At 46.0% G+C, this 16,182-nt stretch overlaps 1 protein-coding gene across 1 annotated transcript; it reads left to right on the top strand.

The window, feature by feature from the left end:
• Window positions 1-415: 415 nt before the first annotated feature.
• Window positions 416-15,913, top strand: CRTAM (cytotoxic and regulatory T cell molecule). The gene is made up of 12 exons (XM_028708880.2): window positions 416-960; window positions 5,369-5,518; window positions 6,294-6,446; window positions 7,352-7,495; window positions 8,800-8,955; window positions 9,948-10,022; window positions 12,150-12,248; window positions 12,886-12,984; window positions 13,152-13,253; window positions 13,681-13,824; window positions 14,430-14,513; window positions 15,361-15,913. Exons 1-12 carry the CDS (start codon window positions 906-908, stop codon window positions 15,492-15,494), a joined length of 1,395 nt encoding a protein of 464 aa, XP_028564713.2. The 5' UTR covers window positions 416-905; the 3' UTR covers window positions 15,495-15,913.
• The last annotated feature ends 269 nt before the right edge of the window (window positions 15,914-16,182 follow it).

Genomic DNA, 16,182 nt, shown 5'->3' on the forward strand with positions numbered 1-16,182 from the left:
GGAGACACTTCCGGGTCACGTGGCCAGCGTGACAAAGCTGCATCTGGCAAGCCAGCGCAGCACACGGAAACGCCGTTTACCTTCCCGCCAGTAAGCGGTCCCTATTTATCGACTTGCACCCGGGGGTCCTTTCGAACTGCTAGGTTGGCAGGCGCTGGGACCGAGCAACGGGAGCGCACCCCGCCGCGGGGATTCGAACCGCCGACCTTTCGATCGACAAGCCCTAGGCGCTGAGGCTTTTACCCACAGCGCCACCCGCATCCCGCGTCAAATACAGTGGTACCTTGGGTTAAGTACTTAATTCGTTCCAGAGGTTTGTACTTAACCTGAAACTGTTCTTAAGCTGAAGCACCACTTTAGCTAATGGGGCCTCCTGCTGCTGCTGCTGCACCGCCGGAGCCCAATTTCTGTTCTTGTCCTGAAGCACTATTTCTGGGTTAGCGGAGTCTGTAACCTGAAGCATGTGTAACCTGAAGTACCACTGTAAACACTAGTATGCACAACCACCTTAATGAACAAGCTGAACTGGAAATTGCGTGAGATAGTTTTGCCTTTTCCATATACGAAGCAGCAAGGAAAGATGAAGTGCATGTTGGCCTTCAGAGAGGAATCAGCAGAGGTGTCTGATGTCAGCACTGCCCACATAGAAAGTTAATTTTAGAGCAGGCTAACAAGTGGCTACAAGTTTTCTTGACTTCAGCCACAGAGGAAAGTGTCCCCCGTCTGAAAGATGTGAAGGGAGAGAGGAAAGGGGGCAGATGCTGTCACTGCTGAGGTCATGGCACATGCACTTGGTTGCCTGTTGAAAAGGAGGAGCCAGCCGCAGGCCCCTGACTTCAGAAGCAAAGAGGAAGTTTCTTCGGTAGCAACTTGGGGGCTGCCGTTGAAGCAGACACCGTCCCAACATGTCCCTCGTCTCGGCACTCTTTGAGCTGGCTTTGCTGCTGCAGCTGCTACAAGGTAGGTCACAACAGTTATTTATTATTATCATTTACTGCATTTGTATCCCACTTTTCCTCTGGGCAGCTCCAAGTGATGTATGTAGTTCTCCCCATTTTATCCTCACAAGAGCACTGTGAGGTAGGCTGAGAGCGAGAGGCTGGCCTACGGTCATCCAATGAGCTTCATGGCTGAGGAGGGATTCAGCCCTCATCTCCGAAGTCCAGTGCTCTAACCACTACACCACTGCTGGTTCTCTGAGCTCATTTGGGTGACGTTCAAACTTGCCAAGTTCAGGGAGAGCCATCCCTGCACCGGGACACCCAGAAGATTCTGGGAAATGGTCTAGGGTGACACACTTCAACTTTTTCAGACCTATACACACCTTTAAAAAAGATAAAGGGACCCCTGACCATTAGGTCCACTCGTGGCCGACTCTGGGCTTTATTGGCTGAGGGAGCCGGCGTACAGCTTCCAGGTCATGTGGCCAGCATGACTAAGCCGCTTCTGGCGAACCAGAGCAGCGCACGGAAACGCCATTTACCTTCCCACCAGAGCGGTACCTAAAGCACTTTGACGTGCTTTCGAACTGCTAGGTTGGCAGGAACTGGGACTGAGCAACGGGGCTCACCCCGTTGCGGGGATTCGAACCGCCGACCTTCTGATCGGCAAGTCCTGGGCTCTGTGGTTTAACCCACAGCACCACCCACGTCCCTATACCCACCTTTACCCAAAGACAATTTGAGCAGCAGAGTCTGGTGCATCAGGGCAAATGGTGTACTGCCCCACCAATCTCAAATTATTATTTTTATTAATTTTCCAAATGATTACAAATGAAACCGAATTACTTCAATTCAATACAATTTCTTCAAATCAGGTTTCCCGCTCCTGTTGCAAACAATGATCATTTCCTCCCATAATTGCATAATTTCTTATTTAGTGTCCACTTGTTGTCCTTCACTTACCGTTAAACCGTTCTTCCAGCTGACTGTTTTTTTCACCCTTACAAACAGTGCCTCTGTTACATCTTCTAAATACAAAATCCATTTCACGTGTGTAGTCTCACTGCCCCACCAATCTCAGCCTGGCCTCACCTGCCTGTAGTGGCAAAGGGTGGGTTGCTGGTACCCAGGGTGGGCAAGCCGCTGATGCCACTGGAGCGCGTGCGCCCTCATCGGAGCCAAACAGGATTGCACTGCACCACCTGCCCACCCGCACAGGGAGGAGCCCAGTCAGCCGACATGGCCCTTACCGGGCATATCCCACTGATACCTGCAGAGGAGAGCACCAGGCAAGGCCATGCTGGGATAGCCCCTCGCTTGCCTCCCTCACTGTGGGCCTGGACTGCTCATTAGAAGCCATCTCTACCATCCCCATAATAGCCTTGCTTTATCCTCCTATTAAGGGACACGGGTGGCGCTGTGGGTTAAACCACAGAGCCTAGGACTTGCCGATCAGAAGGTCGGCGGTTCAAATCCCCGTGATGGGGTGAGCTCCCATTGCTCAGTCCCTGCTCCTGCCAACCTAGCAATTCGAAAGCACATCAAAGTGCAAGTAGATAAATAGGTACCACTCTGGCGGGAAGGTAAATGGCATTTCTGTGTGCTGCTCTGGTTCGCCAGAAGCTGCTTTGTCATGCTGGCCACATGACCCTGAAGCTGTACGCCGGCTCCCTCAGCCAATAAAGCGAGATGAGCGCCGCAACCCCAGAGTCAGCCAAGACGGGACCTAACAGTCAGGGGTCCCTTTACCTTTTTATCCTCCTATTAGCTTGTACTGGGAAACACTAGATCCCCAGGCTGGAAAGCTTGGCAAGCCACACTCCTTTCAGGAACTGGGGTGGGAAGGCATTGTCTTTCCAGTAAGTCTGGTATGGCTGGATGTATGAGGACAGGATCCAGGCATCACCAAAAGGCTTCTAATTGGGGAGCCGAACCGACAACAGCCACCTCTTATTCTCCCAAGCCTATGCAGAACCTAGCTCTGTTTGGGGTGGGGAATGGGCTGCGAAGCAGCTCTGGGTGTTTCTGTTGTTGTTGTTGTTTAGTTGTTTAGTCGTGTCCGACTCTTTGTGACCCCATGGACCAGAGCATGCCAGGCACTCCTGTCTTCCACTGCCTCCCGCAGTTTGGTCAAACTCATGTTGGTAGCTTCGAGAACACTGTCCAACCATCTGGTCCTCTGTCGTCCCCTTCTCCTTCTGCCCTCAATCTTTCCCAACACCAGGGTCTTTTCCAGGGAGTCTTCTCTTCTCATGAGGTGGCCAAAGTATTGGAGCCTCAGCTTCACGATCTGTCCTTCCAGTGAGCACTCAGGGCTGATTTCCTTCAGAATGGATGTGTTTGATCTTCTTGCAGTCCATGGGACTCTCAAGAGTCTCCTCCAGCACCATAATTCAAAAGCATCAATTCTTTGGCAATCAGCCTTCTTTATGGTCCAGCTCTCACTTCCATACATCACTACTGGGAAAACCATAGCTTTAACTATACGGACCTTTGTTGGCAAGGTGATGTCTCTGCTTTTTACGATGCTGTCTAGGTTTGTCATTTTTCTACAAAGACAAAAACATGACTACATGGGTGTTAACTGGAACTTATAGATAAGCTTTGTGAGGGGCGGTCAGCTTTAGGTGAGTCCTGTTGAAGATGGTGTGCTGCATTTAGCCTGTGTTTAATGATGTTGCGTACAAGGCTGAGGTGCAGCTTGGTGCCATTCAAGTGGGTTTAGCATGCATTCACTGCACTCTGGACTGAGAATGTGCAACCACCTCTCATCTCTCATCACAGCAACCACCATCTAGACCAGAAGTCCTCAATTTTTCAGTTCCAGGATCTGCCTTGAACCCAAACAAACCTTGGGAGCCCCACTTCTCAAGTTTTTTTACCATGCATTGGTATGGTAGTACTGCTGCGATCCACTGTAGATCAAGCTACGACCAAGCTGCAGGTTTCTTCAAACCCACCAGCTGAAGACTGATGGTGCCCTGATGGTCTTGGCCATATACACAGCACTTAAGGTTGCCTGTCATAACCCTGGATTTTCTAATGCCTCACATGGGAAAGTTTTGGGGTTTTTTGCACAAATGAATCTGGGCTGTGCGCACTCACACATAAACTTCCTTTCTCTTTTAGTTTCAAGCTTTTGAACGGATATGTTTTTGCCTCCACTGATGCTAGTGGCAGGAAGCAGTGAAGTTATAGAAAGGTCCCATAGAAAACCACAAGCACAGCTTTCTCTGCCTTGATACAGTGAAGTTTGCAATGTTTTTCTTTAAAGTCAGAGCTTCAGAAGGTTCTCATGTACCCTAACAATTTCATCATATGAGCGGCAATCCTTATGCATCCAAAACAGTCCCTTCCTCACAAAGCGGGGGAGGTATCAGCAGGCTTGGGGAAAGCACCAAGGTTTGCAGAAGCACAAGCAATCTTTAGAGAAAGAAAAAACATAATAATGGTAAGACACCCCCCACACACACACACACAACAGTCCAGTGAGGAATTGAGCAAGGTTTGTGGTCTGCTCTGCTCATGGGACACTAGCTAATGGTTTGAGCTGCTAAGTTTCATGCTAAGTTTCTGCTGTGTGTTTTGTTTGTTTATTCATTTATTTATTGTCTTAAGGGCTTGCAATTTAATTGTATTTTGCATTTTCTTGTCTATGAAAATTGCCTGGAGGTGCCACATAAATGCAATGAATGACTGGGGTAGGGAGAGGACAGGAGGAGTATCCTGGAAGGAGCATAGAAGGTTAGAACTCTGAACAGGAACATTCAACGCTGCGACATTTTGTTGCAGTCCTACTTGTTTCTCTGTCAGAAATCATATCCCTCAAGGCAGCCTGCTTTAGTAGTCACCACAACCGTGTGAGATAAATCAGGTTGAGAATCAGACTTAACCCAAACAGTGCAGAACTGATGCTCCTTGGTTGCGTTGGTAAGGAGACAGCCTGGCTAATTCAGTGCAAATAAAGCATGCTCCTTTATCTAACCCAACCTGAGTTGTGTACCTTTGTCACAGAGGGCTTGAAATGGTGAATTGCAACATAGGGCTTACCACTCATTTCAGGTTTTTTTGTTTTCCAGCTGCAACTCATTTTTCTGTGGCAAATGAACAGGCTCTCCCCTTACTGCACTGTAATTGTGGTGGTGATTCTTGAGTGGTTTTTCTTGGTTGTTGTTTTCATTGCACTTAACCTCAGAGTCTCCCCTGAGCACGATCATTTGGCCCAGTTTGACTATAATGCTGGTGACACTCACCACCTGAGTTCGCCATTGTGGTGTGTGCACAGATGTGGAAATTAAACACATGTTTAAAGGTGTGTGACTGAACTGAAATATCAGCTCTTTAAAACAGGAGAGGGCTGTTCTATCTCACTCCAAAGTGAGCTGTCGGCTTGGAGCGACCCTTCACGAATCCATTTCCTTTTGCAGGGTCCTTTCAAGAAGCTCCCATTGAAAACGTAACTGTAGTGGAGGGGGAAAATCTGGATCTACGCTGCGCTGTTGCTGGGGACATCGGATCTGCCGTGGAGTGGAAGAACCCACGTGGGTTTGTGATTTTCTTCAGGAACACCCAGCGAGGTAGGTGCTGGGGGAAGGCAGGGACCCCATAACATTTCCACCGGAAAGAGGAAACAAGTGAACTTTCCCACTGAACAGCGATATGAATCACACACACCAACACAACTCAGTTTTGACAGGTTCACTCACAGCCACACTCCTGCAGGAAGTCAATGTAATAAAGGCCCCCTTTGCAGTGGTTAGGATGTGTGAATACAGCAATTCCTTCCAGCGGGTTTATTATGCCACCCCTACATTTGAAAAAGGAACAGGGGAAAAGCCCACCACTCTTTCCAACAATCGGTTCGTTCAGGTGGGCTCTAACATGTGCCACAAGTGTGGGGCAGTGGTTAGAGCGCTGAACTAGGACCTGGGAGACCAGGGTTCAGATTCCCACTTGGCCATGAAGCTCACCTTGGGCCAGTCACTGCCTCCTGGCTGAGCCTACCTTACAGGGTTGTTTTGAGGATTAAATGAGGAGAGGGAGAACCATGTCTACCACCTTGAGCACCTTGGAGAAAAAGGTGGGATGTATGGTAAATGCAATCAATCAATCAATCAATCAATCAATCAATAGGTAGGTAGGTATTTAAAGATGCCACTTTACAGGAGTGTTTTGCCTATACTTTTGATTCTTGGGGCACAGGGTTTCCTGGATTAAAAGTGGAGGCATGCTTCCTTCTGCCCCCTTATCCCTGCAACACAGACCACTACTCCCCTTCATAATGAGGCAGAACCTAACGCACTGCTATGCAATCTTTTACTGACTTGCCCCTATTGCTTATCTCTCTTGCAGGCATAAGAGATCCAAGGTATACACTTGTCCATCATTCAGCAGCTGACTTCTCTGTCCGTCTCTCCAACGTCACGGTGCGTGATGAAGGAGTCTATACATGCCTCCACTACATGGTGCCAACCGGAAGGAAGCAGGTGAACGTCAATGTCTTAGGTGAGCCTCCAGGCTTTCAGTGGATGACGCAGTGATGGGAAGGGTGATGTCAGAGTGGAACCTCCAACAGCTGCTGAGCAGGAGCCACGAACTCCTTGTCTGTCCCGGGATCAAAGACAGGAGCTGAAAACCAGAGGCTGCATTTGCACTTCCAAAGATGCCAGAGTTGCTGGCTGACCCCAGTTCATTTTGCATGAACAGGATTTCATTTATTTGACAAAAAATGTATGCCACTTGATTGTAGTGAAACCAGTTTACAAGGAATATTGATATTATCCGTTAAAAAGCAACTGAAAACATTGAAAGCTACTTGAAATTAACAGTAAGAGATAAAGAAAGGTTAAAACAGCCAAATTAAAAGTAATAGCAAAAAGTTTAAAATGTACTTGTTTCTTTGTTTAAATGTTTATACAGGTCACATTCATAAGAAATGCAACAAGGCAGTGTGGCAGCACACGCAAGTTGCAATGGTATGAAAAGCATCAAGAAAACATCAGTATAAAAACCCATAAATTTGGCTTGGTTGAAAGAACATTCACACTTCAAAGGCCTGTCTAAATAACACAGTTTTCAGAAAACCTCTAAGCAGTGCTATTTTTCTAGAAAAAGAGGTGTCAGAACACCTCCCTAGTTCTCTTACAATGGCAGTTAAGAAACCAACCAGGAAGCTGAAATTAAGCTTGGCTTTCTGTTGCTGGGGATAATGGTTTGTTGCAGCCTCATAATCAGGATTGCCAGCCAGCCAGAAACCATGGCTTGTTGTTGACTTGTGATCCTTGGCTTGTTCACTAGGAGAACATTTCTTATCTGCAGATGTTGAAAAATTTGGAGCGAACCATTCTTTGCCGTAATGAAGTTGCGGTGGGGAGACTGTCACCTCCAAATCTGATTCTGTCTTCTTACAGCTGCTCCTTCCAGACCTCTGCTGGAAGCAACAAGGGTCAGAGTTCACGATCAAGAGGAAAAGATGGTGTTAAGGTGCTCCACCTGGGGTGCTAAACCCTCTCCTCAAATTACGTGGCTGCTGGACAATGGGATGGAACTCTTTGGTATGAACTTGCTCTCCACTTGCTTTCTTTGTACAGTGTATTTTGTCTTTTAAAAACCATTCTAGAACCATTGGTCAGGAATGATGGGTTGGCCCTTGTCTCACTGAAGCAAATTTGCATGCACAATAACCAAATTTTATTCTATAAAATCACCTTTTAATAACTGCGTTCAGATACACTAATCATAGAATTGTAGATCAGGATGGGACCACGAGGGTCATCTAATCCAACCCCCCTGCAATGCAGGAATCTTTTCCCCGTTTCTGCTTTCCCTTTCTCTTCCAAATACATTTTTAAAGACTTTCCTCCCAGGTCTTCATAATTTTTTTAGAAGCAAATGCTGGTAGAGTTTGTGTTGAAATTAACACTCCAGATCAAGGATAAGGATCCTCTGGATTTGGAGCCAAATGTGGTTGTGTAGGCATCTGTGCCTGGCCCTCAGCACTCTCCCTCAGGCCATGCACTGTCCCCTGGGCACAATTCACACCACCCCTCTCTTGAGTGAATCATAGAATTGTGAAATTGCAGAGTTGGAAGGGACCTCAAGGATCACCTAGCCCACCCACCCCCTGCAATGCAGAAATCTCAGCTAAAGCATCCATGACAGATGGCCATCCAACCTCTGCTTAAAAACCTCCAAGGAAGGAGAGTCCACAACCTTCTGAGGGAGAACATTCCACTGTCAAACAGTTCTTCCTGTCAGAAAGTTCTTCCTGGTGCTTCTGCCTGGATAGAATATGTCCTCGAAATCTGGATAATGCCAGCTTTTGCACAGCCAGAATGTAGCCTACTGTGTACCAGGTGGTTCCCCCACTTTTGGCACTGCCCCTACACACTACTGTGATGCTACCCCTGAAGGGATACCCACAAGGGAGTGTGACCCTTGGGCTGAAAAAGGTTCCCCGTCCCTGTTCTAGATACTATGCCTGAGACAGCTTTAGAATTTCAAATGTCCCATTCATTCTGAATAGATCAATATGGTAAGGCACTACAAGGGATTTTGTGGTAGTCAAATCAGGACCAGAGACTCTCAGAGTGACTGGCTTGCCTGCCTGCCTGTTTGCAGGAGGGATCAAATTATAAAGGGGTCCGAATAAAGCAAGCTTGGAGACAGGAAATTTCTGAGAGAAGAAGGAGGGGGAGAAAAGGCAAGAGGAAGGTGTTGGAGGGAGAAAGGAAAACAGAGAATTGGCAGGTCTCTGGCTGTCAACTAAAGTTCCAAAAGTTTTAATTGCTTGCCATTCCTTTTCTTAAAACCATCCATAGGAATTATCTCCTTCCTTGTATTCCCAAATGCATTTTAGGTGATACGAAACACCAGCTGGAAGAGAAGAAATGGAATTCAACTAGCACCCTCACAGTCCACACCTACACCCAGAAGTCTGGCGTTACTTGTGTTATTCGTCACAGAGCTCTCCGAGGAGGAAATTTAACAGCAAATTTACACCTTGGGCACAATGGTAAGTGCCAAATGTGCACAGTGTGGCTGAGGTGGCTCTGTGCCATCAGCGTTCAAGACAGAGCAATACCGAGAGGAGAGAAGGCACAAATTCTGTCTTCTTCACATCAAAATACATTCAATGGCAAATCAATAGCACAGATTGTGGCAGTCTGCTTTAAAAAGGAGGGACTGCCATATTATGGCAGCAAGTTAGCTCAGTTGGTTAGAGCAGGGTGCTGATAATGCCCAACTTGCAGGTTCGATCCCCGTACGGGACAGCTGCATATTCCTGCTATTGGACTAGATGGTGCTCAGGATCCCTTCCAATTCTACAGTTCTATTAATCTAGATTAGTAAAACCAGGGCAGAATTTTGCCAGGCCCCATGCTAACCTCGTTGCTTACTAAGAACAGAAGAACATGAGAGCGCAATAATAGTTCAGCTGAATCTCAAACCAAAGGCCCAACTTTTTTCAGCATTCTTTTTCTTTCTGTGGCCAACCAGAAACCTCCAGGATACCTCCAGGAAGTTGTGAAGAAAATAGCCCTTCTTCCATTTTTGCTCCCTAGCCTAGGTGCATGGAGGTAGACTGCCAGTGAAACTGGAGTCTCCATTTAGTTGTTGTGCAGAATAGCTAGTGAAGGTTCTGCCATTCCTAAACTCTGCTAACCCTCTTTTAAAGCCACTGAAAGTAATTGCCCTTGCCATTTCTTGTGAAAGTGAGTTCTATAAATGACCCTGAGTTCAAATATTATGTGAGAGCAGAAGAGAGGTGGCCTTGTTCTGTGTCCTTCGCCATTGGGGGTACAGTTGATGCTCCAATGCCTTGCATCAGGGATGCAAAAACTGTCTCCCTCCAGACTTTGTTGGGCTGCAGCTCCCATCATGACTTCTAATCCTCAACCATGCTGGTGGAGGCTGGTGGCCGTTGGGAATCCGACAATATATGCACCACAACCATACATGGAGGAAATGAGGAAAATTCTGAACAAATATGTTTCTGTGTTCCAGAGCCTACCACAGACTTCACCCCAACAACACTTGCAGTTAGTACGATAACTCCAGAAAACCTTCCCCATTATAAAGGTAAAATATTCCACCACCATTTTGTGGAGTGTGATGTACTCACTACATTCTCCTCATCCAATGCTATCTGATTTTCCTGCCTTTCTCCCCAAATCCAATACAGTGGTACCTTGGTTTTCGAACATCTTGGAAGCTGAATGTTTCGGTTTTCGAACGCTGAAAACCCAGAAGTAAATGCTTCTATTTTCAAACGAGCCTCGGAAGTTGAACGGCTTCCGCTGCATGTTTTTCAATTTTCTCAATTGAACTTGCAGCCAGCCCTTTGCGCCTCGGTTTTCGAACGTTTCGGAAGTTGAACGGTCTTCCGGAACAGATTACATTCGAGAACTGAAGTACCACTGTACATGGACAATCCGATCTGTTCAGTCTGCAGTGAGCTGTTTTATTTCGAGAGCTTGGTTTTTTAAACTTTGCTTTTTATACTTCTGCAAATATCAGGGTTCACCAGAGCATGCTGATACAGCCAACTCCTTTTCCCATGGCTTCATTTTAGTCCTAATCCTATAGGCACTCACTACGTGTGTTCATTATTAGAGGGAACTGGTAGCTTTCAAAGGGCATTGGGCAACTTGAAGGGGATAGGTCTGTCGATGGCTGCATTAGCCAATGGGAAACAAAAGGAGGAGGGGGAGGCCATTGCTTCTTCAAGCTTTGCCTGTGGTCATTGTGGAGGGTCCAGTGTGTCACTGTGCAAAATAGGGTGCTAGCTTAGGTGGAACTTCTGATCTGATCTGTCAGGGCTTTTCTGACATTCATCCTATACAGTGGAGGCTGGTCTATTAGGGTGCCCCACCAACTTCAGTCTGCCCCCAACTACCTGACTTCTTACTTGCAACCAGCAAATCAATCAATCAATCAATCAATCAATCATCCCCTGGGTAAGCTTTCCCAGAAGATGTTTAGCACATAGCTTCCCCACTATGGAGAGGAGGATTATTGGTCCATAGTTGGATGGTAATGTGCGCTCTCCCTTTTTGTATATTGGAACGATTATTGCGCCTGTCCATGCTTCTGGCATAAAAAGTCCAGTCCTATCTACCCTTGTGAATAGGTTGGCCAGCAAGGGAGCCCACCAGTCAGGGTCTAGTTTAAGAACATTGGGACCCATACCATCTGGGCCAGTGGCTTTCCCTTACTGGCCTATTAACATTTTTATTTCATCTGATGAAACTGGGGGCCACTTGGGGGGTATCAATTTGCATAGAATGATAACAAGCTGTCCCACTGGAATGATCCTCATTGCAAGACACTTGAAAAGTAATGGTACCAACCAGTAGGCGAAAGAGGTGGAGAGGATAAGTCATTAGTGTTAAATGCCCCAGAAACTAAGGGCCAGAATCTCCTTTCATCATTTGATGTTATGGCATACATAGTGGAGTTGTTCCCATTGTTTGTTGGTATGTTCAGATCTCCGTCTTTTTAAAAAAATAAGGTGCTGCAGTAAGTTTTGGGACCTGAAATATTCTGGGGGTAGGGGGGTGGCTTCGTCCTTACGGTGTGGGTGGAAGATATTCCGGATGTGTGCTTTGAGATCTCTGCATCCCTTATGAAACCAGGTTGCAGCAAAGGGCTCCCTGGGTCGTTTTCGCACTGTGAATTGTTGTTTTGAAAACTCATTCAGAGATGTTATTAGGACTTCAACTGATTCAACCAGTCTAGAGGGTGGCACTGGACGTCCACTTCCTCCTCCTTAGGATTCACCCACTCTTCTGCTTGTCCCAAGTCTAGAACGCACAGGTCTGAGTGGTTTTTCCCTTGCCTCCCTCCTTTCATAGGAAAAGCCCACACCTTAGTGCTAAATCAGAGAAAACCTGAATTGCTGTTTGCTCCGACTGAGCACTAAAGAGCGCTGTTCCCTGGGGGGAAGCAGTGGGACGAGAGGCAGTGTGGAGAAGCCCTTAGTCTCACTACTGACCATATAAAACTCAGTAAGGAGGAGGTTTGGGACAAAGCTAGAATGGGTTTGCTGTGACTGTCATTAGCTCTGGCTCCCCCTACTGTCAGCCTCCCAGCCTGCTGCCCAACCAGTCCCAATGGGCACCAGCCCCCCCCCCCCCCCCCCGTGGTCCTGGGGTAAGAAAAGGAGGAAGAAGACTTTTTAAAAATTCTTTTTTATTATTTCAACAGGGCCAGGCAAAGCATTAAACATTACAGTAGGAAGCCCTGGAACACAAACACCACACACAAGTGCTGCAGCAGCAACTCTGAATTCTAATGCTACCAACGGTATGATGAAGCAGTTTAACCATTATTTCCCGACGTTAAAAAATGAAGTTGATTTCCGATGTTAACCCAACCCCATGCAGCTTACTTCATCTCCTGGAATATCAGTCTTGCAGCATTTTACATTCGGGTCACCAAAAGAAATGACTCTTTTGCTTGATGCAGAACATTGGGTAGTTCGTTGCTTTTAGATGTGGTGATAGTTACCAGTCTAGACGTCTTGAAAAGTGGATTAGGCAAATTCATGGAGGCTGAAGCTATTGGTGCCTATTTGTTCAGATGGTTAAACAGAACCTCCCAGTTCAGAGGCAGTATACCAGCACAAAGCAACAGCAGGAGAGGGCCTTTGCCTTTATGACCTGCTTGTGGGCATGAGGCTCTTAATCTCTGGGTTGTGGGTTCGAGCCCCATGTTAGGCAAAAGTTTCCTGCATTGCAGGGGGGTGGAGTAGGTGACTCTCGTGGTCCCTTCCAACTCTACAATTCTATTATTTCCAGAGGCACCCAGTGGCCATCATGGTAACGGGATGCTGACCTAGATGGAGCATTGGTCTGAGGCTGAGCTAGTAGGATTCTTTATGAGTTCTTAAATTTTTGCTTGGGAATTAAAGGAACAACACTTCTCTTTTCATTTTCTCCAGGCTCAGAAAAAATATTAAATGCGACAGAAGAAAACCTTAGTATACCAACTCTGTCTCCAACTGGAGGAGCAACAATCCTGAATTCTTATGCCACTAAAGGTATGCTGAAATAATATTAAAAAAATCGTTTCCAAATGGAAAAATGGAATTAACTTCTGCTGCTAATCCTTAAATATACAGGTTATTTCAACCTATTCACTGTAATGTCAGCATTGCTATATTCACTCCTCTCAGGAAGGGATAAACCTTCTTTTTTTTCAATTCAGCAGGATCAGATAAAATATCCAATGTGACAGAAGGAAATTCTAGTACACAAACACCGTATCCAGGTTCTGACACAGCAACTCTGAATTCTCAGAGCACAATTGGTAAGTTAGTGAAATGTTAACATCCTGATGTACAGGTAGCCAGTGTGGTGCCCTACATATGTTTTGGACTCGGGTTCCCATCACCCAATCCAGCTTGGCCAATGGTCAGGAATTATGGGAGTTGTAGTCCAACATCTGGAATGAATGCTCAATAAAAACATCTAAACTTTTTGGAAACACTCAATAGACGGGTCATCTGGAAGTGACCAAAAACTCGTTCTACCAGCTGAAGAGAAACTTTGCAACCAACCCAATGCACTGTTGTTAACTCGTTTACTGGTGGGGATCCATCAAACATTGCCCCTAAAGGAACCATGGCTGTTACAGAAATATGATGCATCCGCAACACTCAGAGGACAATGTACCAAAAGCATGAAAACTCACATTTTTGTTTTTCTTGTTTTTGTTTGTTTTGTTTTGTTAACAGGAACAAATCTTACACACGAAGGAATCGTGAAACGAGCGAGCCTTTTGCTTCCCATCCTTGTGACGGTGTTACTTTCTGCTCTCTTCATCATTGTCCTGCTTTTTGTGGTGAAACTGTGGAAGGCACACAGAGAATGGAAGAAAGGTTAGAGAGGACCGACAAATGAAGAGTGTGCATTCTGGATGCTTTGACAACCCCTCCCCTCCCAAAAGCAGTGCAGGGGGTAGGACTGTCATTATGCACACTTAAGGTAAAAGTAAAGGGACCCCTAACTATTAGGTCCAGTCGCAGACGACTCTAGGATTGCGGCGCTCATCTCGCTTTATTAGCCGAGGGAGCCGGCGTACAGCAAGACTAAGCTGCTTCTGGCGAAACCAGAGCAGCACACGGAAACACCGTTTTCCTTCCCGCCGCAGTGGTACCTATTTATCAACTTGCACTTCATGCTTTCAAACTGCTAGGTTGGCAGGAACAGGGACTGAGCAACGGGAGCTCACCCCGTCATGGGGATTTGAACCGCTGACCTTCTGATCGGCAAGCCCTAGGCCCTGTGGTTTAACCCACAGCACCACCCGTGTCCCTTTATGCACACTTACCTGGGAGTAAATCCCAATGAATTCAGTGGGGCTTCAGATTGCAATTGACCCCTGCCTCTTTGTGAAGAAATGTCATACACACACACACACACACACACACACCCCTGCTGGTGCTGCTGCTCATTATTTTCCTTTCCAATGTCACCTATGTAGAAACTGAAGTTTCGGATCAGACGCTTGAAAGTAACAAATCTCGGCCAAATGAAGACAACCATGGGCAGGAGAAGAATAGAAATGGTATGCATGGAAATTTTGGAAATTTTTGTGTTTGTGTGGATGGGGGCAGAGGGAATGATTTGAATTAAGAAATGCAACCAAGGTAATAGCTGATGGATCAACTACGGATTAAAGTCTAATCGTATTTTTGTTCTCGGTTTATACAACTGTTCCAAAGCAATGGATCTGGATTTCATCCATGAAAACAAAGTTGTACCACAAACCCCACAATTCAAGGCCTATGTCCAGAAAGGACACAAAGAGGGGTTACAATTTAAAAGGGAGATGGAATAAATGATACAATGAAATAAATTCCAATACAGTCATACCTTGCAACAGTACAGCCATCAGTAAAATCAACAAAAGTTTAAAAGAATAAAAAAGAGGGGAGGGTTCATCTGAAGGCAGCAAGAGAGAGGGGACGAAATGGAATTCTCAAGAGAGGGAATCTTCCTGATGTTAAAAGGTCCTTGGCACCTGACAACCCATGTGGCAAGGTCAGTGTAGTGGTCACAGTGTTGGACTGGGACTTGGGAGACCAGGGTTTGAATCCCCAACACAGCCATGAAACTGACTAGGTGACCTTGGGCCAGTCTAACCTACCTTACAGGGCTGTTGTTGCAAGGATTAAATGAGGATGGAGAGAACCTTGTCCAGCACCTTGAGCTGCTCAGAGAAAAAGGTGGGATGTAACTGCAAGAAATAATAATAAATACAATTTTAGGTCCCAGATTGCTTCGAAATACATGAATAGGTTCTGATTTCAGTAATGGCTGACAGAGATAACTTCATGTCATATTACACAGCAAAATAAGCACTCTGTATGATGGGCAAGAGCAATATATATTTGTTTTAATTTTTTATCCAGTTATCCCTTGGAAGATCAGTAAGAAATATGTAATTGGAGGATCGTGCACGAGGACAACGAAGAATTCAGAGGGGAGTCAAGATTCATCAGTCTTTGAAAAACATTTGCCTTCCGTTAAGGAAACTGACCTGTGAGCATCACTCCCTACTGATAATATTGGACTATGTACAATGGCACAGGACGGCATTCACTTTATTTAGCCTGTGGCTAAATATTCACCTTTCTGTGAAAAACACTTCAGAACCAACATTTTCAACAGGATTTCAAACCAGCGGAAACAACTGGTTCATAAACGTGGGGTTCAAGCTTGGCTAATTGTGTTGTAAATAAAAAGACAACCATACCGCAAAAGCTGTTGAGAATCTGCAACTTGTATATGTTATGATTGAGCTAGCATCTTAATAAATACAATACTTAGCACTTTGGAGCATACAAAGCAGTTCACACATTTTCCCAGTAAACCCTCCCAACAATGCGGTACAGGTCAGAATAATTATCCCCATATTGCAGATGGGAAGACTGAAACTACCCAGAGGGCTGACCTGAAGTGACTTATCTGACTGTGGTTTGAACTTGTTGGAAGCCCTGGGTGACCTTGGGCCAGTCATTCACCCTCTGAGCCCAATGGGTTGTGGTGGGAACACAGCCCACTACAAAAGCTGTTCATTGCCTTTGGGGCCAGCACTATTGTTAGGCAGAATGAGGTGGGTGACAAAGGTAGCTGACATTGGGTGTCATGAAAGGGCAAAAACTGCTAAGCTATTTAATGTAATGCTATTTTCTTTTTAACCCCACCAAGAGGCACTTGCATGGTTTTCTGTT

The sequence above is a fragment of the Podarcis muralis genome, chromosome 15 (assembly GCF_964188315.1).
Source record: "Podarcis muralis chromosome 15, rPodMur119.hap1.1, whole genome shotgun sequence".
NCBI classification, from domain to species: domain Eukaryota; kingdom Metazoa; phylum Chordata; class Lepidosauria; order Squamata; family Lacertidae; genus Podarcis; species Podarcis muralis.